Genomic DNA, 24,643 nt, shown 5'->3' on the forward strand with positions numbered 1-24,643 from the left:
GTCTGGCAGCCTCAACTTTTGCCAGGTTGCCTGTAGTTTCTAGAAGCAGCTCCTACCCTTCATGTTTTGGTCCTACTCCCTGCCCAAATCCTCAGGAATCTCTGATTTCCTTAATCCCACTCTCTTCTTTACTTTGCCCTGGTACTTTTTCCTCTCCCCATGCCTTTCACTTACCAAATTTGTTTTAAAATTCTCCTAAGCCAGTGATCCCCTGGAATGCCCAGTGGAATGCTGTCTGTTTCAATGCTCCAACATAGGTTTGCGGTCAAGGTGTGGGATGCCATCCTCCTTTTGGAGACTCACAATTCATTTGCTACTAGAGGACTTAGAAGTCCTGCAGTGAACAGACCTTTTAAAATATGTCAATACCACCACTCAAATTATTGACCCAGGAATTCTCTGCGTCATGTTATAACCTCAGGATAGAATTTGTAGAACTCACAGCTCCCCAGGCACACCTTCAGGCATAATATTTTTTTATCCTTTAAGAGGGTGTAGTATTTCCAACACCTCCATGAACCAGAAAATCACCAATACATGGTGGATTTTTTTCCCTTGAATCCTAGTGAGAGAAGCATTTTTGAACCAGGGAAACCTTGCACATACCTGCTTGATGTACCTTTATTGGTAAAAGCCCTTTGAGGTCTGGCCAGTCAGAAAGTCTGAAGGGTCGAGTGTAAATTCCAGAAAGTAAGAAATGGATGGAACAAAAATGTTTCACAATGTCCCTGCCTGAGATTTGTTGACAGTTGGCACCATATTGAGTGCACATTTATCCCAGAGAGAGAAACATTTCCATCCCATTTCTTACCATGGGGCTTTTAAATAGCCAAACACTTTGAAAAACACAGAGATGGTTAATCTCCCATGAAAATGAAGCTTTAGCTATTTTCCACTTCATCAATATGACCTTTAGTGATATAATTCTCTTCCTGTGTATTATGTCTGCTTTTGCAAGCCAGTATGAAATAAAAAGCTATTTCTTAAACACACAAACACATATACACACACTCTTTCACTCTTAGACACACACAATTGAAATGCCAGTTGTGGTTATGGCTTAGAATGGTTCAGAAGTTACTATAACTAAATGAAGATAATTCTGTTTTGCATTTACCTGCATTTCAGTTTCAATATTTGCTCAAATGATTTAAAGGCTTGCAGTTGTTGTACAAATGGCTTTGAAAGGAGCATTCAAATAAACTTCTAAGACCCTTCTAGCTATTGATCTCTGCTGCATTCATTAGATTCTCTTAAGAACACAGAGCTGGTTTGCTACAGTAGTTAGCATCTACCTTGTCATGTGACAACTGCAATTATCTTTTTTGGCGATGAATACAATCTTTGCAGTGATTACCTTTTAAAAATTTTTCTTAGCCAATTAAATAAAATTCAGTGACATTTCAAAGACTGTTAATCACAACCAAATGCTCTAAATGTCAGGATGCATTGAAATTTTTGCTGCTAACTGATGAATCACTGAGCTAATTGTAGTTCATCATCAGGCCCTTGTCATTGTTATTATTATGGAAAACACTTTCATCACTCCCGCTATTCAATAAAAAAAAGTTCTAGACAAATATGAAGAGAAGAGATATTACTCATCAAAGCATTTGAATTTAATTGCATTCTTCAAAATTCTCCCAACTGCAGATTGCTGCAGAGAAAAACCAGGGACTCAGCCATGGAAGAAAGTAATGGATTTAAATAAACAGCTCGGGGCAGCCCCTTCTTCCAATGTGCAGTATTCAGATATCTTTATTTCCCTCTCTTTCTTGCCTTTTGTTTGGGAGAGTTTTTCCTGGGTGTTTTCAAATGAATTACATGAACAACAGTCTCGAGGTGTCCTGATTTTTTCCCTTCTGCAGCCTCTGTGGTCAAATGAATAGATCACTTATATTCGATGGCACATTACTGTGTTTATCCAGTGACATGAAGGCTGTGTTGAATCACTGGCTCTCCAGAACATCTCCAGAGCAACTTGTTGATAAGACAAGGCTGCAAGACTGTTTTTTCTTGTTGTGCTATGATGATAGAATCTTAGCAGCGTCTCAGAGTGGAAAGGGCAAAGTCATTTATTGAGACTATGAAAGTCTAGTTGAAAGTGGGTCCTTGGGGTGGAAGAGAGGAAAGACGCTTGGTTTAGACAGGGTATAAATCCTAAATTATAGTTTACGATTGGTGGATGCACCAAGGGAAGATTTTGAGGTCGGAGGTGCAAAGAGTCTCAGGGTATAAATTGTCCTTTGATGCTTTCTGTTCAAGAGTTGATGTGTTTTTTAGGAAATTCCTGGAATAAGCACTAAAGTTATTTGCAGTTTTCACCTTCTTTAGCAAGAGATTTCTAGAATAATAAGTTATGAATAATAAAGACAGTAGAAAAGAAGTTATGTGAAAAGTTTTGTGGTCCAATGGTGTTAGTTCTCAGATATTTCTACTACTGATACTGTATCATGTGCCTTGTGTGATTATTAATTTAAGGACACCTGCCCAGTCAGAGTTGCAGGAATAACTGCCAGGGTCAGGACTAAAGTGAGCCATGTTCTAAAGGCACAGAATTTAAGGAGCACTCACTTTCAGGATAGTGATCTTGGTGTCTGCCATGTGACCCTGGAACACTAGAAAGAATTGAACAAAGAAGAACAGGAGAAGGAATTGAACACTTATGAAGATATCAGATTGAGGAGCGTCATCTCATTATTGGGAGGCCATAGGTCAAGTGTATTGAATCTGAGAATAGATTCTGGAGCTGGACTGCCTGGGTTCACATCTCAGCTATGACAAATAGTTGCTGTGTGATTTTGGACAAGTTAGCTAATCTCTGTGCCTCTGTTCCTCACTGGTCAAATGGGGATAATAATAGTATGTACCTCAGAGACTAGTAAAGATTAAGTAAGTTCATACTTGTAGCCCAGCATATAATGGGCATATAATCTATGCTGTAACAACCTTGTAAGCATGTTATTCCCATCTTATAGATGAAGAAAAGGATATTCTTTTAAAATATTTATTTATTACTTATTTTTAAAAATTTTTACTTGATTGCACCTGCCCTTAGTTGCAGCATCTGGGATCTTTTAGGGAGCTAGTTTCCCGACCAGGGGTCAAGCCCAGGCCCCGTGCACTGAGTGTGTGGAATCTTAGCCACAGGCCACCAAGCTTGTCCCTAGAAAAAAATATTCTCAAAAGAGAATCTATACTAGGCTCCAGTTTGTGGTGCTGAAATAAGATAGAATATTTTCCACTATTCTATGGTATTCCATCCATGTTTTGAGTTGGTTTTACTTTGTCCTAATATGACCACGAGGCCATCCGTGCCATCCATCCATCCATTCATCCGATCTTCTCCGAAGTCACTGCAACTTCAGACTCCACATTAGAAATCTAAGTTCATGGAGACGGCATTACACTGCAGTGTGAGTGCTCTGGTAGCTCTGGTTCATTAGTCACCAGCAAATCCAAGGGTGACCATCATCCTTCCCCCATGTCATGGTTAGTAGATAGACGTGCCTATGCATTGTCACTCATGCCTGTGCACATTCTCTTGGCCCTCTCTGGAAGGCCCTTGCCCCAGATCCTCACCTCCTTCTAGTATTATTGACATGTCACCATCTCATTAATGGCTTCCCAGACTATATTTTCTAAAGTTACCCCTCTGCATTTTCCATCCCCCTACTTTTTTTTAACTTTGCATCACCATTTTCAAACATAAAACATAAGTTACTTCTTTACCTTGGTATCTTATCAAGCAGAATATAAACTACATGAGGGAAGAGGTTTTTCTGTGTTTCATCCTCAGCACTGTGTGGGCACTTAGCAAATAATTTTAAAATAAATGGAAAAAAAATAAAAAACAAAAAACCAACTTCACAGTTTGTAGTGGTGGGAGTTTTCATTGCTGAAGGTTAAAATCTTTCTGTGTGTTCCTCATTGGTATGTAACTGTAGGGTTTTTAAAGGACGCTGCTTTGAATTTATAGCATTAATAGCATTCATTAAGGGGATTCTTCACCCATTATTCAAGGGAAGGACAGAAACCTCAGACAGCCATCATCTGGTCACCCAAGCTACCACTCACAAAGGCTGGGCACTTTTGAAATGCTCTGTAAAAGTGAAACTTGAAGTACATAATTGGTACCACAGTGGGCAGAATCTTGGGATTTCAGCAGGCTGTACATACTAACATACATAATATATAATGTTACATGCTAACAAATACATGTTTAAAACAAACCCTGAAAAGGGTGCTTATAGTATATTCTGAATTGGCATGCTCCTGGCTTTATTCTCCATGTGTACAAAACCTCCTTCATTTTATTACATGGCACAATCTGTATCCATTAGACTCATTCAAACTATATTCATTTAGATTTTGAAATCACATATTCTGTTGCCCATAGTTGGTGTTTCTAAAAGGTTGCTCTGCCTACTCCTCTGGGCTTGTATTCTGAAGCACTATCCATGTTTGAAGGTAAGAGAGGTTAACTATCCTAGAATCTCACAGCCTACCTTGTGTGTATTTTTAGGAAATCTCTTCTGTGGTCTGTATTTAGTTTCAATTTTCCAGAGTAAATATAGAGATCCATAAGTGGGCAAAGGCTTATTCAGTAGGTTCTTTCTGGTGGTGCAGAATGAACTCTCATTTTAAGAGGCTTCCTGAACCTAAGATCTCATGTTTCCAAAGTCTCATGGGTACACAAAGCCCTCTGAGGTGTTTTTCAGTTTGTACTTATTTCTGTCCACAGTTCAACCACACTGGACAAGGAAGCATCTGCAGCCAGGCCATTATGCTCATCACTGATGGGGCAGTGGACACCTATGATACTATCTTTGCCAAGTACAATTGGCCAGATCGAAAGGTAAGTCGATGTTGGTGGCATCACGGTGCCATCATCTGTGGAGGGTCTCTGTAGCATTGTTACCTCCAGCTTATCCGTGGATAAGTACCCCATGTGGACTTCATCTCTTAATGACCTGTGGTTTCTCAGCCTTGTGTTTTCTGGTTGACCAAAACCGAATATTATGGCTTTCCTTTTTTCAAAATGAAGCTTTTTTTTGGTAGCGAGAAGAAACCCATGTGGAAGTGTTTAATATGTTCAGTGAAAAGAGTCACGGTAAGGTGTGCTTTGTCCATAATGGACAGTGCTTCTCTTTGTTTATGTTTTCCATGGAGCCAGAGCTGCTTGGTGAACCCAGCACCTATAGAATGGGGAAGGCAACCATGTGGCCCTGCAGCCATTTCCTCTGTTTCCATGATCCTATAGTTCCTTCCTGTACCCTCATTACTATCCAGAATCTCCTCTTCATCCCCCAGTGCTGTTCCTTAATCTTGTCAAAGCTTGTCTCTTCTCTGTTCAAATTCTTTTTTTTTTCCAAGTTAACATTTATTTATTTGATAAACCCATATGTTAGGGTGTCAGTGACAGATATCAATGTTTCTGGTGTCTTTTGAGTGACTTAACCCAGAGGTTCTTCAAGCTGTTAGCCAGTTTGAATTCCCTATGGAGAGCTTTTAAATTATGGATCCTGTTGCACACTTACAGAATCAGAATTTCTGAGGATGTGGCCCAGGATTCCATGTTTTTAATAAGTACCTCAAATAGACACCAGTCAGCAGATTGGTAGCTGGTGCTCACTATCTCAACTAAACGGTGAGATCTGAGCAAGAAAGAGAGGTACATCAGAGAGGGTGCTAGCCTGCAGGTATCACAAAGGCCCTTTCCTATCCTTCGTGTTAGTGGCATTACTCCGTCTCTCTAGGGGCATGAGACTGTTTAGACCAAGTCTGTTTTGCTTCTTCAACTTTGTATGTTTAATTTCTGGGAATTGAGCTAACCACACGCATGGCAAAAAGAAACAGAAGACAAATGACAACTGTGCACTCAACTGTATCCAGAAAGCACGCACGCTTGGGGCACTGTGAGTTGTCATTCCTTGTTCTTTTCATCACTCTTGGTCCTCCCGTGTGTTTGGTAACACAGTCGTCTCACCTCAACAAGCATGACTCTGGTGCTTTAAGATGCATATGTTTTGTAGACTGTGGTCCCCAAATGGATAACATCTCCTTCCCTTGTTGCTCAACCTTAGAGACAGCCATCATTTCTGAAGCTGGAGGGGAAACTAGCTGTGCTGGGCTTGCTGAGAGTAGGTGGGCCTCTGGCCTGGCACCTGCCTGAGGGATACCCAGGAATAAGTATGGCTGAATGCAGCTCTCACAGTAAGCACTGACTTTAGAGTTCAGTAGTTGAATAAGATGGAAGTTCACTGTTGGAAAAGTGATTTTAAGTGAGATCTTTCAGGTGATGATTTCCAGGGATAGGTAGAGGACAAAGTTAATTCCTGATAAATGTACATGATGCAGAGGAGGGGGCATACTGTTTACACTTGCACCCCCACAGCACAGAACACATTGCTGAGCACACGGCCACTACCTAATAATGCACAGCCCTAAGGGGAGGCTGAGTGAGGAGCCTGGGGGCACAACACTAGTAAACAGGGTAGGGCTACGGATGTGTTGTCATTAAATAAGGTGTTCGCAGGTGCCATGAGATCTCACACCATGTTGAAGGGTAGTTTACGTTATTTGGGACCATCTTAAATAAAAGAATGAAGTAAATGGGCCTTTTAATAAGCAGCTCCATTAACAACAAATGTATTAACATGTGAGATTTATATGCTGAATCACATGAATCCCTCTTGCTTGGTGATATGTGATGAATAGCTGTAGCCCAGGAATATTGAAATTTAAACATCCTATCCTTACTTGCAGGGAGAGGCATAGGACGAAGGCTGCAAAATTCTAACTCTTCAGACAAAACAGGAACTTCAACGTATCTTCCCAAAAAAACAGTATTGACTTCAGGCCAGGTACTTTCTTGAATTAATTGGAACCAGGGTCCTGCAAGTTTCAGCCTTCCATGAAGCAGTTTGATCTACTTATGAAGTATTATCAAGCAGAAGCAGACTTTATTTCTGTAGCAAGAGGGCCTTTCTAATCTGTGATTAGAAATTAATCGCAGGATCCCTCTCCTCCTGCTCCCTTCTGGAGTGTTCCATGGCATTCATATGCATATGCATTCACCGGTAATAAATTTGTATAAAACGGCAATGTGATTTAGCACTGTGTTAAAGTGAGATGCTGCATCATGTCTAAGCGGTCATCCTTCTCTATTATTTTGAATGTTAGGTATTTAGTAGAGGGTTGTATTGTGCTGTTGTTTGCTATCTTCAAAATTATAGAAACAGGAAATGGTACAGGAGAGAGTAAAGTGATCTTAAGGCTGGAACCTGATTCCTATAACATAGTGATTCTTAAACTTTGGTGAGGATAAGAATCATCTGGAGGGTTTGTTCCAACACAGATTGCTCACCCCAGCTCCAGAGATTCTGATTCAGTTGGGCTGGTGGGGCCTGAGAACGTCCATTTCAAACAAGTTTGCAGGTGATGTGGATGGTACTGGTGGGCAAACCACACTGAGGAGCTAGTGCTGTAGGAATAGCCCAAGGGATAGGAGTTGGTTACTCAGTGGGCTCTGCCACTTTTGCTTCCCTATGTTTACCTTCTGTTGTTGTTTAGTTAGTAAGTTGTGTCCAACTCTTTGTGACCCCATGGGCTGCAGCATGCCAGATTCCTTGGTCCTCCCTTGCTTTTTTCCAGAGTTTGCTCAAATTCATGTCCACTGAGTCAGTGATGTTATCTAGCCATCTCATCCCCTGTCACCGCCTTCTCCTCCTGCCTTCAATCTTTCCCAGCATCACGGTCTTTTCCAATGAGTCAGCTCTTTGCAGAGGTGACCGAAGTATTGGAGTTTCAGCATCAGTCCTTCCAATGAACAGTCAGGGTTGATTCCCTTGAAGATTGACTGGTTCAATCTCCTTGCAGTCCACGGGGCTCTCAGAGAGTCTTCTCCATCGAGCACCGTAATTTGGAAACACCATTTCTCCAGCGCTCAGCTTTCTTTATGGCCCAACTCTCACATCCATACATGACTACTGGAAATTGACTATCTAGACCTTTGTTGGCAAAGTGATGTCTCTGCTTTTTAATATACTGTCTAGATTTGTCATAGCTCTCCTTCCAAGGAGCAGGCATCTTTTAATTTCATGGCTGCAGTCACCACTGCAGTAATTTTAGAATCCAAGAAAAGAAAATCTATTTACTGCTTTCACTCTTTCCCCTTTTATTTGCATGAAGTTATGGGACTGGATGCCATGATCTAGTTTTTTGAATGTTAGGTTTTAAGCCAGCTTTTTCACTCTCCTCTTTCACCCTTATCAAGAGGTTCTTTAGTTCCTCTTCATTTTTTGCCATTATAGTGGTATTATCTGTATATCTGAATTTGTTGCTTTTTCTCCTGGCAATCTTTGTTAAAACTTGTGATTCATCCAGCCACAAGCGTCTATTCCCTCAGTCAAATCCAGTGCACAGGTATGTGTTTCTTGGCTCATACTTTGTTTAAAAAATTGTCAGTTACTGATTATCATTTTAAAATTGGAGACAGAATAGTAATATTAATAGTATTAAAGTTTTAGTTTCACTAAGAGGTACACATGGCACTTTGGAGTCAACATTCTCATATGGCAAAAAATGACCTGAATTGAAGAATAGCTGCCCCCTTAGATGGCAAATGTCTGGCTCTTTTGGCCATGGTCTTCATTGTGCTCCATTGTTTCCTCTCAGCCCGCTTCACTTGAGTGCTTTACATAGCCACAGGCACAGCATTCTGGACTGCTGCGCTGGATCAACACAGGCATGGTTGGGATTACCCAGCGTCCGGGTGTTTGTTTCATTCTCTTAGGCCTGCCATAAGCTTTCCCTTCTCTTCTCTAGCTACATGCCATCTTGTCTTTGCCTGAGTTTTACATGCCACACCCCCTCAGAACCATGTAAGGGAAGTGTATAGCTTCAAATCCAACACTGTAATCACCTCTGGGCCTGTTTTTTTCATCTTCATTTGATAAGTCCTTGAGGAGAGGTTCTGAATCCCTGACGAGTCCCATCACCATACTCTATTCTGTCCCTGCTGAGAAGTGTGGCATTGAATCCCTAGAGTAGTCTCATTATTCCTGCCCATTGGCATTTGTGCCCCGTCTGAGCAGCTTCCAAGAGTGTGGGTGGGACCTGTGACTTGTTTCTAAACAACAGAATATGGTAAAAGTTAGAGAACCTTGCAGATATAATCAAGGTCTCAAGCCAGTTGATTTTTAGCTAATTAAGAGGAATATTATCACTAGTGGGCCTAACTTAATTGAAAACCCCTAAGAGAGAGCCTGGATACTCCCTAAGGGCAAGAGACTCTCCTTGCTCATTTGATGAAGTAAACAGCTGTTTGGAGAATTCTGTGTGTCAAAGAACTAGGGGCAGTCTGCCTCCAGCCAACAGCCAGCAAAAATCTGGGCCCTCAGTGTTAGTCACAAGGAAATAAACCCTGTCAATAGTCTGGCTGAGTTTGGAGGCAGCTTCTCCCCCATTGGAGCCTCCAGATGAATACCTGGATTGCAGCCTTGTGAAATGATGAACAGAAAATTCAGCTAAGCCATCCCCAGACTTCAGACCCATGGAAACGGTAATATTACCAATGTTGGCATTTTAAGCCACTGCATGTGTGTCACTTATTATGCAGCAATAGAAAGCTATTTGAAGAAGCAAGGTGAAGGGAGAAAGGAAAGAGAATCATTTCATGGTAGCAATGCTATGAAACATCCCCAGACTTAATGGTTGAAAATAGCAGTTTATCATTCCTTTCAGTTTTGTGGGTTAACTGGGTGGTGGTTCTGCTCCCCATGGTGTCAGGTGGGGTCACTGAGGAAGTTGTGTTCATTTGTGAGCATGGTCGGGCTGCCTTGGTTCTCCTCTCCAAGGGCTTTCTCTCCATGCTATGTCTGACCCTCCAGGAGACCCTGTGAGTCTTCTCTCTTCAGTACAGTAGCCTGGACTTGCTTACCGTATGGCAGTCAGATTCCAAGAAAGAAAAGCAAAAGGAAGTGGGATGCACTTGTGTTTGTCATGTTTTAATGCTTCCTAACCAGGGCCTTCTGCAAGGCAACTGCTTAGTAAAACATTATAGAATGAATTGAAAGAAGGAAGGCATTAATGGTGATTTAGCTTTAAGTCTATGAAGGCGACATCATGATCGCCTATGCAATGTGTCCCTTGCCAGTGTGTTATTTCTGCAAGCAGAAATGAGGAATTATTTATCCATTTATTGGATGCCATTTGCTTTTAGCTAATATCCATTGGTTAGTGGCTGAATGGCAGCTTTACACACTTGGAATAAAATATGAACTCTTCAGTATGAAAGGGACTCATTCCAGGATCTGCTCAAGAAATAAAGCTGCCTACATTTCTACATTTAAATTAGAAAAATGGCTATGCCTGCCATCTATGTAGTTGCTCTTCCAAATGAACTTTAAAAAAAAGGAAAAGGTCATGGAATGGAATGGAAGACAGAGTGGACAGGTAAGAAAATGGTAAGTTAGTGATTTGAAAAAGAGGTTGGAAAACTGTGGCCAACTGCCTGCTTTGGGAGGTTCTTGAGTTAGGCATGATTTTCACATTTTTAAATGGGAAAAAAATAAAGGAGAAGAATGTTTCATGATTTGTGAAAATTACATGACATTAACATTTTATTATCTGTAAACAAAGTATTGTTGTAAGAGTTATGCCCATTTGATTACACATCATCTGCTGCTGAAAAGTTGAATAGCTGTGGCAGAGACCATCTGACCTGCAAAGTCTGAAATATTCATTATCTGGCCTTTTAAGAATATGTTTTCCAACTCTTGATCTGAAGGAATCTTTGAGGAAATTTAGACCAGCGAGTATATGGTTGAGAGTCATTGCGTTGCCTTTAGAAATATATGCATTGGCTGAATTCAACAGAAGATGATAATGGCGAGTTCTTCCTGCCTTTCCACTGCTTTTGTTCTACTCAAATAAACAGATGAACCACGTGATGGAGAGTTGATGGCAAACACTTCTCTCTGTGCTGTAGGTGTCTCTCCCCCAAATGCGATGCGACCCTTTCCTTTCTGTCATGAGCTGTTTCTGTCCTTCCTTGCTCCTGAGTTCTCCTTCAGTGCTGCCCAGGGCTGGGGCACAGCACACCATGCCCAGTGCCCAGAAAGTCAGATCTTCATAAATGTGACATGTAACTGCCCCGCAAACCCCATTTTGGTTGTGACATGGCGCATGGCAGAGTGTCACACCTTTTGGGTCACTGAAGCAACAAAGGAGACACCCTAGAGAGAATCAGATTCCCCTTTTACCAAGACCCAGGAAACTAGAGACTCCCTGAATCCAAGGAAAATGGAATTCATGGACTCCCTGACACTGTTTGGTCAGAAGGCACCCACTGTGGTGTCACACCTCTTACTTTGCTCTTTGTTATTCTTCAGAGAGAAAGATTTGGCTGCAATTGTCACCTAACAGACCATGTCTGAACTCACTTCTGCTGTAGGTAAATGGGAAACCCTGCCTGCTTGTGCAGTGCAAACCCTTCTGTACGTGTTAGGTGTCACCATGCCATCTGTCTTTCGTGTGAGTCTGTGATGAGAAACACAGGTTGCTCAATTTACTTCCCCTTCCCAGGTCTCCATCAATAAGAGAATGTTTTAAAACAATTTCCTGTACTTAAATATATAAAAACAAAATGAATTCTTATTGAATGCTCTCAGGTACCATTCTGAATACTTCTCGTGCACTAAATTCTCACATAAACCCCATAAGGTAGGTTCTGTTACTATCCTGTTTTCAAAACTGGGGGAAACGGAGACAGTAAGAGGCTCTGTAATTGACTCAGGATTCCATTAGCAATCTGATGGAGCCAAAATGACAACCCAGCAGTTGAACACTCAGGCTGAGCCCTTGACCAGGATGCACACAACTTGAAGGCAAAAGTACAACAGAATGCCCTCATGTCAGAGAAAGAATTGTCCACCCTGAGGACTCTGTCGTCAGGGCAATGGGTTTGTCTCCTTGGTCTTCCCATCCGCAAGTGTGAGAGACTGCAGTGTCAGAGCTTTGGGCGCCTCAGGGCCCACTGGCGCCTCAGGCAGAAAGTAAGTGCAGGGCCAGTTGTGCAGCCTCAGAAGAGGCTGTCTGGGTGTACTTCCTAAATGATTCTCTTCTGAAAGCACAGGGCAACCTCAAATGTGAATGCTACTTCAGTTATGAGTGTCATGTGTTTCATTTTTTACCAGAACAAAAGTGGGGGTTGTAGCTATGAGGCCACTTGAGAGACAGCCAGGACTCCGGGTCCTTCGAGGATGCCTGATGGGGCTACAAGGAGATATAGGCACAAGCAGCTTTTGGTTTGAGCTTTTGGTGAAGGGAGGCCCTTGATCATAAAATGATTTGGGGACCTGGCTTTGGAACAGTTTTGAAAACTGTTGGAAATCCATATTCTTTGAGCTCATGTCTGTCAACTGGAACTCTTGGCAGTTTTGCCCCAGACCTCCCTCCCTTGGCATAATTTGGGAGCTAACGCCTCAGCCAGATGGGTCCTAGTGGCCTTGGAGGAGCTGAAGGGTTTATCTCTGCCTCAGTACCTCTGGGGTGGTTTTGGAAAGCTCAGAAATCCCTCTCTCCTCTTTGGGGTGTGGGGGAAGATGCCAGTCTGGAGAGCAGAATTCCTGAGCTGAGTGACAAATGAGGGCTTATCCTTTTAAGAATGCCAGCCCTGAAATAATCTTAAGTGATTTGGAAGGAAGATTTTGTTCTTCCTTTTTTCCTAAACTCCTTTGTTCCCTTAGACTTTCAAATGGTTTTACAAAGCCCCTCATATCTGTTTTTGCCTTCCTTTGAGCCCATGAAGAGGAGCAGGGGTTTTCCTGAAACCACAGGCAACTGGGAAAGGAGTTAAACCCCACTGCTCCGAGAGGAGGGGTCTTGACAGTCTCCTCCCACCCCCCCTGCACTCTGTCATTCCTTATCCCATAGCACCAGCTTAAGGTGCGGGCTTAGGGTGGCAAGGGGCTGCTCGAAGGGGAAGTAATGGGGAGTAGCCATATTGAGGGAGGCAGCAGTTCATTTTTATTGAAGACCTTCTCTGTCCCAGGCCATTGGACCAGAACCCAGAAGTATGGGGCTGACATGATAGCTCCAAAGAGATTTCAGAGAGCAAGTAACAGATTACAGATAAAAAGTGAGAAGACGAGTAATTAGACAAATTCTGAAGAGACAAACAAGGGCCAGAGACAAGAATAATGGGGTGGCAAGGGAGCCCTCTGCTAAGCAGAGCGCATGGAGGGAAAGGAGCTGGGTGGCAAAGGGCAGGGGAACAGTAGTTTCAAAGGCCCTGATGAGAAGTTGTGTGTGTGTGTGAGGAGCTGGGTAGAGAGCAGCTGGCTGGAGCCTGGTGGGCTGGGGCTGTGTCATAGGTGGTGGGGTACTGGTAGGACAAGTCAGGGCCAGCCCCTCTGGCCTGTGATTGGCACAGTAGGAGTTGGGATTGTGCTGCAAGGCTAGTGGGGAGTCATTGCAGGCTCCTGAGCCGAGGAGAGACATGTTCTGGTTGTCCTCAGAAGCTTCCTCTGGCTACTGTATGGGAGTCAGTCTGTGAGGCGTGGACATGGGCTGGGCATGCAGTTTGGGTACTGGCTCTCTTCACCATAAATAATGTGAGCGGATGTCCATGAAGGTAGTCGACTTTTTAAAATTCCTATGAAAGTTCCCTGCTGCTCCTGTTTCTTACTGCTTTTTCACTTCAGGGCTTAGTTGGGTGGTTACATTTCTCTATTCCCTCCCTCCCTCCCTGACTAAAGTCACATTTGGTCTGAACGTTTTGGGTGAGTTTGTGTCATTGCTGTATTTTCTCAAGGGTGATCAATCCTACAGCTGTCTTGAGAAAATAGCAGAACATTCATTTCTCGTGGTCAGTCAGTGGTATGACAGGGAAAGACATTTCTAGTCACCGTGGTGAGAGCTCATGCAGGCCCTCCTCACTGCTGAAGGGAGAGTTGAAACGGTTCACTGTCTCCCAGTTTATTTTTAATTACTTCTGCTGGTACTAGACATCCTGTGACTCCAGCAAGAACATGATGAGACAAGTTAGGAATGAAGTCTAGTGATGCATGCCTGCTGCCAGCCATTGCAAAAGCTTTTCTTGTCGGGGACTCAGAACGGCTGTGTGAGAACCTCCCCTGCTGCTACCAGTGCTGTTTCTCTGTGTGGGCTCCGGGTGGGGACCTTGGCCTCCGCCCAGACACTACTGTCTTCAGAAGGCAGGTGGGCGGTCAGTGCACATTCCCAAGTAACCCCCACACCCTCCTGAAAATGGTTGTCCTGTAGCTGCTCTTCAGGGAGTCCATCTCTGCTCCCCATGCTGAATGCAGAGTCAAACACTTCAGTTGGTTTTATCATTTAATTTTTAGCTCTGCCCTATGGGTAGACACACTTTATTACCATCCTCATGTCATAGGTGAGGGATCTCAGAATCAGAGGGGTTAAGTCACTGGCCCCAGAGCCCGCCACTCTGAAGCTGGGGCTCTTGATCATCATCTACATCAAATTGTTCACAGCTGTACTTGAAAACTGAGGGTTGAGTGGTTGGGGGAACTTTAAAAATATTTCCTTGGTTCCATTCTCTGTAGGCCCAGCTCTAGAATTGGCATTTATAGGTGGCTCATAGACCCGCCTCTGCCCTGAGAAGCTGGGCCCACTGAGAAATGCCACTCAGCTGATTTGTGTGCCCAGTGGATCAGGCAGGGTCCAATCAGGAATAGAAATCCACCAGTTATTTTAGCAAAGAGCATTTAACATTAAGAATTAATAAGCAGAAAGGGCAGACAGTTTAGGGTATCATGGAAGTCACTACTCCCCTTTGGCTGGTGGGAGAGGGGAGGAGTGGGAAGGGGAAAAGAAGGTCATTATTAACTTTAGAAACTTGGAAATAAGGACTCAGAAGGCTGAGACCAGGCCTCTGAGGAGGACACACTGGCTCGGAGATAGTTGGGTCCTGGGGAAGCTTTGGCCAGGTTGAGCCCATCTTGCCTGTTCATCAGCTCACCCGTGAGCTGTTACCCACTTTCCTTCATTTCCTTTATAGACTGAACCAGGGAGGGCGCTTAGCACCATCAAGAAGAGATGCTCTGGTGTGCTGGGCTTAGGGACGACGCAGCATGGTGGCCAGCATGCTTCTCCACCCCTGTTGCTCTCATCCATGCATATGAATTACAGCGAAACAACATTTCTTCTTAATCCTCAGGTAGATTGGTTTCACTGGAAGTAGGCATTTAGGAGCCTGTTGTCTACACAGCAGCCAGACACTTTGGAAACTGGCCGACTGTGCCAGTGAAGCTTCAAATGTCTGCTTGCTCCCCACTCTTTGCCAAGTTTAAGCCAAAGTGCCAGTGGAGTCCCTCAAGGCCTGGTTTGGTGGGTGCCCCTTCATTGTGACCTCGGCTGCACTCTGTTTCCCCACACAGCCCAGTGCTCCCAGTCTTTGGAAGTCTGCAATCCCTGCGCCCTCAGCCTGGGGCACTCTGCCCCCCAGATTTCCACAGACATACTGTGTGTCCTTGCCCAGACATACTGTTTCAATGAGAGCCACCCTGACTACTTGATTTAAAGTCACCCATGGCCCTAAACTCCAGCAGTCTTAGTTACTGCTTTCCTTTCAGTGATAGGCTTTTCATCTTGTATTATATCAGGTAAACATCACAAGGAAATGAAGTAACTGGGGTAATTGTTCCATCCATCAGAAGCAGAACTTGATCCCAATAACCCACCAGGAATTCTCAATTCCAAACCCAAGCCTGAGCCTTGCACCTCCTGGTACTTTTTGCTTGTTTTATGTTGATAGGTCTTTATCCCAGAGGAGCCCTTTGCATTTTTAGCCATTGATACAGAGAATTCACCTTTACGCCTCAGAAATGAAACTCCTTCTTCCAGTAGATTCTTTGAAATCCAATATTCTCCATTGGCTGACCCTTGCTTTACCCCTTCAAACATCTGGGGATAAAACCTGAGATTCCCGATGCCAAATGATTTTGGCCATTGACCTGTTATCCTTCCGACTATTGTTTTAGTCACTAAGTCGTGTCCAACTCTTTGCAACCACGTGGACCATAGCCCAACAGATTCCTCTGTCCATGGGATTTCCCAGGGAAGAATACTTCATTGGGTTGCCATTTCCTTCTCCAGGGCATCTTCCTAACCCAGGGATTGAGCCCGTGTCTCCTGAATTGTCAGGCGGATTGTTTACCACTGAGCCACCAGGGAAGCCCATCTATCCGACTACCTTAATCATTTCTATAAAAAGTACAATGGGAGGAGATTGATAGGATTTAGTGAATATGTCCCATCACTATAACCCTGCACTTTAGAACCTTCTCTTGGCTCAGAGCCTCTGTAGGAGCCTTTCTGCTCCCTCCCAAGTTCTTCACATTAAAAGATTTGGTCCTATCTCCTTCACTTCTTGGAGATTCTCATCTACAAAACAGAACAGCTGATGGTGGTGACTGATGTGGGAAACTTATATAAACTGCATGTTAACTATCTAGCAGGAAGTCTGCTGCCTGACGTGCCTTATTAGAAAGCCAAGAGGCCTAAGTGGAAATCACACTGGAATGCCAACAGAATTGGAGATGTACAGGGAAGAATAGCTACGTGGCTTCACAGCCTCCTGGGACCACATCAAGCCCTGGAATGGTGCCTTCTGATTTGAAGAGGATTAACCTGGTTAGGGGCAGGGATCTGGAGCTGTTTGGGTCAAAGCCTGGCACTCTCAATCCTTGATTCTATGAATTTGATCCTCAGAACTCATGGCTTTTAAGATTTGGATCATTTTAACTTTGCTTTCACATGATTTGTTTCAGTGCCTCGATGGGACAGAGACAAGAAGTGATGGTTTTAGAATTTTGAAGGAGACTTTTCCGGTTTATACTTCAAATGGAAGGATGTCTACATGAGCCAAAGAGATATTGAAATGTGTTTTTCCTCCCACAGAATCATTGTCTCAACTTTCCTGAAAGTACTGATCTTTTCCCTTCCTCTGACTTGGAAATGGCCTGTTATGCACTCTTCTCATTAAAATCAGCAACAAAAAAATAGACTTTAAAGGGGGAACTATGGAGAAGGAAATGGCAACCCACTCCAGTGTTCTTGCCTGGAGAATCCCAGGGACGGGGGAGCCTGGTGGGCTGCCGTCTATGGGGTCACACAGAGTTGGACACGACTGAAGTGACTTAGCAGCAGCAGCAGCCCTTCAAAAAAAAAAAATCCAGTGAAAGTAATCTTGATCTCGGAATGAACATTTGGCCCCCTGACATCAGCAGAAAGAGGTGGAACTCTCTAAGCTTCTAGTTTATAAAATAGCTTAGTAGCTGTTGTAGCTTGTTGTAGCTCTTCCCCAGTGTTTTGCGAGAACTGTTAGAACAGGCATGTGACAATACCTTATGGTCCATGGAATAGAATGGGACAAACCTCTCCAGGAAGGCAGTGTGAATGAGACAGGATCCCCGAAAAGATCTAAATGGGTCCTGAGACATCAGAATGCAAAAGTGTTTGAGATGAGTCTTCTAACCTTCCTCAAAGAGTCTGTCTGCTTTGTTGTGGCCATTGTTTTCATTGACTTAATTAAAAAACTTGTAGCTGCAGCCAACCACTGTCAGTTCTCCCATCGCCTCTGAGATCTGCCAGCTCATGGAGGGCAGGAGAGCTCTGTGGGCCCCAGAGTCCTGAGCTCACGAAGGGACTGGCTTGCTGTAAGAACAGTGCAGGGCCTTCTGTCGTCCTCAGCCTAGCTGAGACCAAGCAGTGAGTGTGAACTGAGTAAACAGCCCTCTCATCACACAGCTTCTCCACATTCTCTGTGTGGTGACTTGGCCTTCAAGGTGCTGGGACTTTGATCAACCTGTGGCAGAAGGTTTGTGTGAAACCCGTCCTGGTTTCCTTTTTTTTTATAAACACAAGTGGGATCTGGAATTGATCCCAGATAATGCATCTGCCTCTTAATTTCACTTCAGAGGGGCAGGATGACAAGAAAGGCGATGAAGACAACTAAATGCATTTATGATTTATGCCCCCTGTGATAAATCAATGGATGATTTCTCCCCAAAATGTGGTCACTGCCTGGCTAACTCATACCAGCTGACACATCTGTGAGATGCATAAGGTAATAGCGGCTGAGCCCCCTCCGTGCCATGTGCAGGCCAGGCCTCGAACTCCGTACCCCGAGGGTGGGAAGGTGGACATGTGAGAGAGGGGGTTGTCTGCACACAGGAAGATGCTGCTTTGCTGCCACTTTTTTTTCTCTCTGGGTCTGTGTTTCCCTTTCTTGTGGCCCTAATGGTGCAGCTTTGTTTAGCCCATCCTTGGTTCATCTCCAGCATTCCTTGCTATGCTTGCCTTTCTCTGTGGTGAGTTAGATTTTTCCATTTCCTAAAGGTGATTTGATCAGGCCAGTTCTCACTAGAGTCCCTCAAAGCAAGTGGGAGAGTGGAAAATCGCATTAACTCTTTCACTAACTCCAGCTGCCTGCGCTGAATCCCAGATGGCAAGGAGGTTCTGTGTCAAGGGCCAGCTCCAGACCTTTGGAGGCAGCTCTTTGGCCTGCTATCTGAGAAGGATGGCATGGGCCCATCTGGCTGGAAAAGGGGCAGGGCCATGACCAATGGGCAGACTGCTGAGCACAAGAAGGCCAGTGGTGGCCCCCATGCCCATGTCCGCCATCCCTTTCCTTTGTGCTTTCTTTGTATCCCAAAGACCCTACCTTTCCTTTCTGGACTTGGAAAGTTGTATCTACATGTTCCAAAAATAGACTGTCATTAGAAATTTTCAAAAGTCTATTGAACCATTTTTGGCTGCTTGGCAGTCACATAGCAGCTGGATGACTTACTTCCCCACCTTTTTTTTTTTTTTAAAAAAAAGCATCATCTGAAGCTAATTTATCCAGGAGTAACTTGGGCTTTGGGGGAAAATGTCACATTCATTTTATAAGTTACCTGCAAATGAAATGAGAGGTTGTGCCTTTCATTTCCCTCTTGTTGAAAAATGTCTTTGTTACTCCATTTTTCCCTTTCTTGAGAAACACTCTGGGTTGCCGTTTGAAGAGTTATGCAACATTATTTTCCTTACCTTGCTTTCTGGAAAAAAGTGCCAAAGTCATTTCCTGGGCCTGGACTGGGAGATGCAATCCCCTTTAGATGGGAAAAGGCAGATAAGAGGGTCCAGAAACTGATGCTTTCTCCTGGAGACAGCAAGATCGCTGATGTTCCTCATCAGAGGGAAAGCGCAGCGTGGAGGGCTGGCTCGAGATGGAGGTGCTGGCTGCAGGCTGGGAAGTGTGAGGCTTCAGCTGGAGTCCCTGGAGCTGGGGCCAGATCTCCCTGCTCCATACAGACAGTGTACAGAAAGGGGAAAAAAGTAAGCCAGCTAGTACAGGTTGTTCATTTGATGTCTCTGCTGATACCTCATATTACTGTTGCCCCAGCCAGAAATAATATACCTGCAGCTGTGTTTCTGTGGGACAATGGGGACATCTAATAATATATCAGGATAATCTAAGCTGCCTTTTCTCCATTGAGGCCCCAAGGGGAAGATATATACTCTACCTTTATGTTATCCAGTGATACTAATCAGAAACCATTGCTGTGGAAACAGCTTGTCCTGTTTGGTCCCTTTCTAATGGGAAATCATAAATTAAAACAGAGCTTGATAGATTCAGCTTAATGCCAAAGTGAAATCCTCACATATTTTGTTGGCTGTTACATAATTAGTTGACTTCTCAAAGGAGTTCTAATTATGCCTATGGAATAAGCACAAGATAATGAAATGCATTCATCTCTCTGGCAAGCCGTCTGTCGCTCAGTACTGAGCTCTTGAATCAGTCCTCTGGGGTTCTCCTAGCTCGACCAACGAAGCTTTATTTACAGCCACAGAACTTGGAAGTGAAATACAAACTTATTTTATCACGTACTTCTTTTTTATTCCCTGTAAGAAAATCAGTTTTCCTTAGCTTTATATACTGCATAAATAGCCATGTGTAAAGTAGCTGTGAAGTGAAGTGAAGTTGCTCAGTCGTGTCCAACTCTTTGTGATTCCATGGACTATAGGCTACCAGACTTCTCTGTCCATGGGATTTTCCAGGCAAGAGTACTGGAGTGGGTTGCCATTTCCTTCTCCAGGGGATCTTCCTGACCCAGGGATTGAACCCAGGTCTCCTTCATTGCAGGCCAACGCTTTACCCTCTGAGCCACCAGGGAAGCCCTAATAATCCCAAAACATTGATTCACCCTCTTCCCCCGTGCCTCACCATGGTTCATAATCCCACAAAAACTGCCAGAGACAGAGGGAAAAGGCCCAAGGGAATAAGTTATTTGACTCTGAATTTCATTATCTGTAACATTAATACTTAGTAAAAGAGTTGGAGAGCTGGATGGATAGATCGATGGGTGTGTGAGTGGATGGTTGGATGAGATGGCAAATGTGTATTTGAGCAGATGGATGCATTTTTAATCAGGAAGGGATATAGACAGAAAAGAACTAACTCAGAAAAGCCTACTTTTGGCTATATTATCATGAATTTGATTGTTAGAGAAAATTATGAGGAAAAAGAGGGAATTTATAATATTTGGATATATTATCATGGATTTGATTGTTAGAGAAAATTATGAGGAAAAATAGGGAATTTATAATAATAAATTAGGTGTAATTAAAAAATAGAGTGGATCAATTAAGCATTGAATACCTTGAATTCCTTTTTTTTTTTTTCATGGTGAGTCATCAGCATGTGACTAAAAGGGGAAATACCCTAGTCTTTATTCTTTCTTCACATAAAAATATTAAAAGTAATGTCTAATCAAGTGTGCACAGCCTGATGAGTTCAGGAGGCCAGGATCTACAAGCAGGAGTGCTTCTAGGGTGTTTTGTCCTACATTCTGGGGATGGAGAACCATAAAGTCAGAATGTGGATATGGCTCCACCATTTTTCAAGGAGGCATCCTTGGCCTTTTGTTGTGTTGAATTACAGTCACTGTTTACCAAGTCAGTGACAAAATCTCAGTCACTGTTTACCAAGATTTATTTCTCAGGTGTAGAATTGTACTCTGAGCTCACTCTTGGCATTTGCTTTGCATCAAAAGGAATTCTTTGTCTTTTAGATTACAAACAAGATCATTCTGTTTCTTCTGATGTTACAAACATAAGTATCTTCTGAAAACCTGCCCAGATTGCTGCAGTGGTCATTTGAGCCACTTGACGCAAGTGAGGAGGACCCTGGAAGGGAACTTATACAATTGATAAGGAACCACTCCGTGTGTGCTTGCTGCTAACATTCTTTTGAGACTGCCGTGGCCTGCAAGACCCTGAAGGGGTCTGGCATCTTTCTCTCCCAGACTTCACTGAAAACCTGGCCTTTTTTGTTGCCTAAGAGGGCATTTGCAGATACTACTCCATCTCAGGAGATCCTCCTGTTCATTACTCAATAAAAGAGGTTTTAACATGTGTCCTAGTTTGTATTCTTTTGTCTTGCTTTTATGTAGGGCAGTATTTCTTTCCTTCTGAGCATTAATGTCTGTTTCTTACATTCTTATCAGTGGAACTGTCTTACTATTTGACTCCTTCATTAAACTATATGTTCTACATGGTATAGCAGGACCATCTTCATGGGCATGCTACTGGACTGGCAATTGCTCAGGGCTTCTAGTTCAGAATGGCTGTAATGCTCTACTATTACCATCTTGAAATCCTTTATGCTTTTCTGAACAAGGCTGCTCACAATTTAATTTTGTACTGGGCCCTGCAAATCATATGGAAGGTCCTGGGTTGGAGCCATGTGTTTCTATCAGATTTTCAGCATGTGGTATATGCTCAACACATATTTTGTAAAGGAATGTTTCAGTGACAAAAGATGGTCTCCTCTCATTAGTGTGTGCAGTATAAAATGCCTAATACCTAATATCAAGTCAGGATGCTATATATTTCCTTGGCAGCTCACTACTTAATCTTATTCTTTTCATAAAGTTTGGCAAATGCAACCAAAATTGAATTTAAAAGACATGCATATTATGATCTAAGAAAAAACTGATTATATAAAAGGAAGTATAAAAACGTGCTGATCTGTTGTTAATTTTTTGTTCTATATTTGAATTTAAAGGGTGATGTTTAGAGAGCCAAAATGCTAATTGTCTTGCAATGAATGCTGTAATAAGCTGGGACAAACACTGCATTGAAGAAAATATCCCTCAAATGATAGAGGAAGTTTGTTTAAACAGTGACCGGGGTTACTGTGTGGTAAATATAATGCTTTCCCCTATGCAAGGTCAACGAAATCCCTGAAATTAAAAAAAAAAAAAAAAGCCCAGTTTGATCTTTGCATCACATAATTGGGGAGATCTTGCTCTCCCATATAGCAAGCTTGGCCAAATATCTGCTGAGGAGTTCATGGAGAAATGGCAGACATCCCCGTTTTATACAGTGTGCCCATAAGTTTTCTGTCACTTGTCTGAGTTGGACACGTTTTTTCCATTCTCCCTTGCCCACCCCATAGGTGACTGCCGCAGATTGCAGATTTGGCAGGATTTTCTAGGCTGTGCGGGCACAAGCTGTTAATAAATTAGGTGCACAGAAGTGTGATGGCAAGGCGTTTCCTCCTGGAGTTCATAGGCCTTCCAGAACATTTATGTCTCATTATAGCCGGTACAGCAGTTTATGCCCTAATAAATCAGAGAAGCTTTGCAGAGATGGGCTGGACCATAATGAATCTTTCTGTTGGCATTTTCCCTTTACAGAAGCAAATAATGGAGCAAAACCGCCCCATCTGGCCACTCAGTAAGAGGGAACTCACAGCGGGAGCTATTTGCTCAAGCATGACAAAGGTCACTGCGGGTAGCAAGAGCAAGGGGTGACTGTGAGTGACAAGGTGGAGTGAAGCCATTTATGAACCTTTATCACTGTGATTATAGGCATTAACTGGACTGTCAGGGTCCTGTTCTCCCTTCTTGTGATGGGCTCTGGGTCTTCACTGATTTTTCACACTTAATTTCCAGACCTGTTGGATGTTTTGAAGCTGTACAAGTAGACAGACACCGCCAGCCAGCATGGCATGTGGGCCCATTCACTTTGACTTACATCCTGTTTTCTTAATAGGGTGGGCTTTCAGGTAACTGGAAATGGTTGCCAAGCAGAGTGAGGGGAGATCACCTTCTCTCTCTGCCTTCCCTCGCCAGTGCAAGAAGATGGGTGATGAAAACCAAGTAAATATGAAAATTATTATTAATTATGTGGTTAGGAAATCAACTTGTTTCTATTGGAGGTTTACTAGATGTATTATGAAGAAACAGAGAGGGAGGTATGATGGCAGGCATCCCCATTTTATACATTAAAAACAGTGCCTAGAAATAAGTGAGGAATTTGTTTTTGATCATTTATGCATTTTCACAAGAAAACCCAATCCTCCATTTTGGAAGTAAAAATCTATCATCCATTCATCTATCTATCATTTCCTTTGCTCCTAGTAACTGGAATTTCTTTTCATTTGGAGGAAACTTTGCCTTGTTTTTTTCACCCTAGCTGGTCTGAGCTCCTACCCTTTGCTGGGATGTGGAGGAGCTTTGGGTGTGCCTGGGCTTTTTGTCTGTGTTTACTGAGAGGTTTCTGGGAGCCCTTGGGGAAGGGAGTATATCCGGCTATTTCTATTCCACAAAGACTTGCTTGGTGCCTCTTAAGTAATCACTTTGCTGCTGGGAAGTCAGAGGAGAAGCAAGTAAGGGAGTGCGCGATTTATCAAAAGTGACAAGGAGAACAGAGCTCCTCCATCAGCCTGAGCTCCCCTCATATTTACATAACACCTTCCTTCCAGAGTTTTCCCCAGCAGATGGTCAGGTGGGGTTCACTGACTCTGCAAGGGGCAGGCACGGGGAATATTTTGGGCTATCTCCCAGCAGAATTACACAACGGTGCATGGAGGGAGGGAGGAAGAGGCAAGGTGGCCAAGTCACTCCCTAGCTAAAGAGGCCCTGAAAATGTGGACTCGGTGCCAAGGGCGGCTTGCAATTTGGGAGGTTGCCAATGCCCAGTACCCGAAGACTCGGGAAGAGAGGCCAATCCTTGAGGAGTCAGGAACTGACTACAAGTGAGTCTGTCCATCTGCTCTGCTGTAATGGGAAAGTTAGTGAGACTTGATGGGGTCACAGAAGGACATTAATGCATTGACTGAGGTGATTGGGCTCTGCTGAGGGCAACAAGAGCCTACCCTTCAGAGGGAGTCTCCAGATAAGTGGAAAATTCTCTCATTGTCCTGCTTTATAAAGATCCCAGAAGCAAATGCGGCACCTGCTCTGTCTGTGACTTGGCTCTGGGGCTGCTGAGTCTGTATCAGGAGACCCCGTTTGGTACAGGATTTTGAACACACGTGGCTGCTTTTTTTCTTTTTTAAGGTTTCCATTTGAAACGACTAAGCTGTAGCAGGTAATTAGCACCTTTGCTCTTGGAACAAGTGGCGCTTTTATTGGTTGGTTTCTTAATCAGGTTGGTTTCTTGACCACTTGGTAGTTCTTAGTAAGGAAGCCTGCAGAGAGAAGAGCAAATGCTATGTGTCCCTGGGGATGAGGCCAAGCTGAAAAAACACTCAGAGGGTCTCGGTTCAGTGCCCCACTCCCACTGCCATGTTCTAACCCTACCATGCAAGTTCTAACCCCACAAA

General features: G+C 43.5%; 1 protein-coding gene across 1 annotated transcript in view; it reads left to right on the forward strand.

Annotated features, from left to right (window-relative positions):
* CACNA2D3 (calcium voltage-gated channel auxiliary subunit alpha2delta 3) overlaps positions 1–24,643 on the forward strand; it is a 902,079-nt gene that overhangs the window by 503,536 nt on the left and 373,900 nt on the right. The window contains exon 11 of the mRNA XM_055414097.2: positions 4,745–4,858. Within this exon, the coding sequence (XP_055270072.2) occupies positions 4,745–4,858 (114 nt within the window). The remainder of the gene's footprint in view (positions 1–4,744; positions 4,859–24,643) is intronic.

The sequence above is a fragment of the Moschus berezovskii genome, chromosome 24, assembly GCF_049115385.1.
Source record: "Moschus berezovskii isolate FMDL1 chromosome 24, NW_MosBer_1.0, whole genome shotgun sequence".
NCBI lineage: Eukaryota > Metazoa > Chordata > Mammalia > Artiodactyla > Moschidae > Moschus > Moschus berezovskii.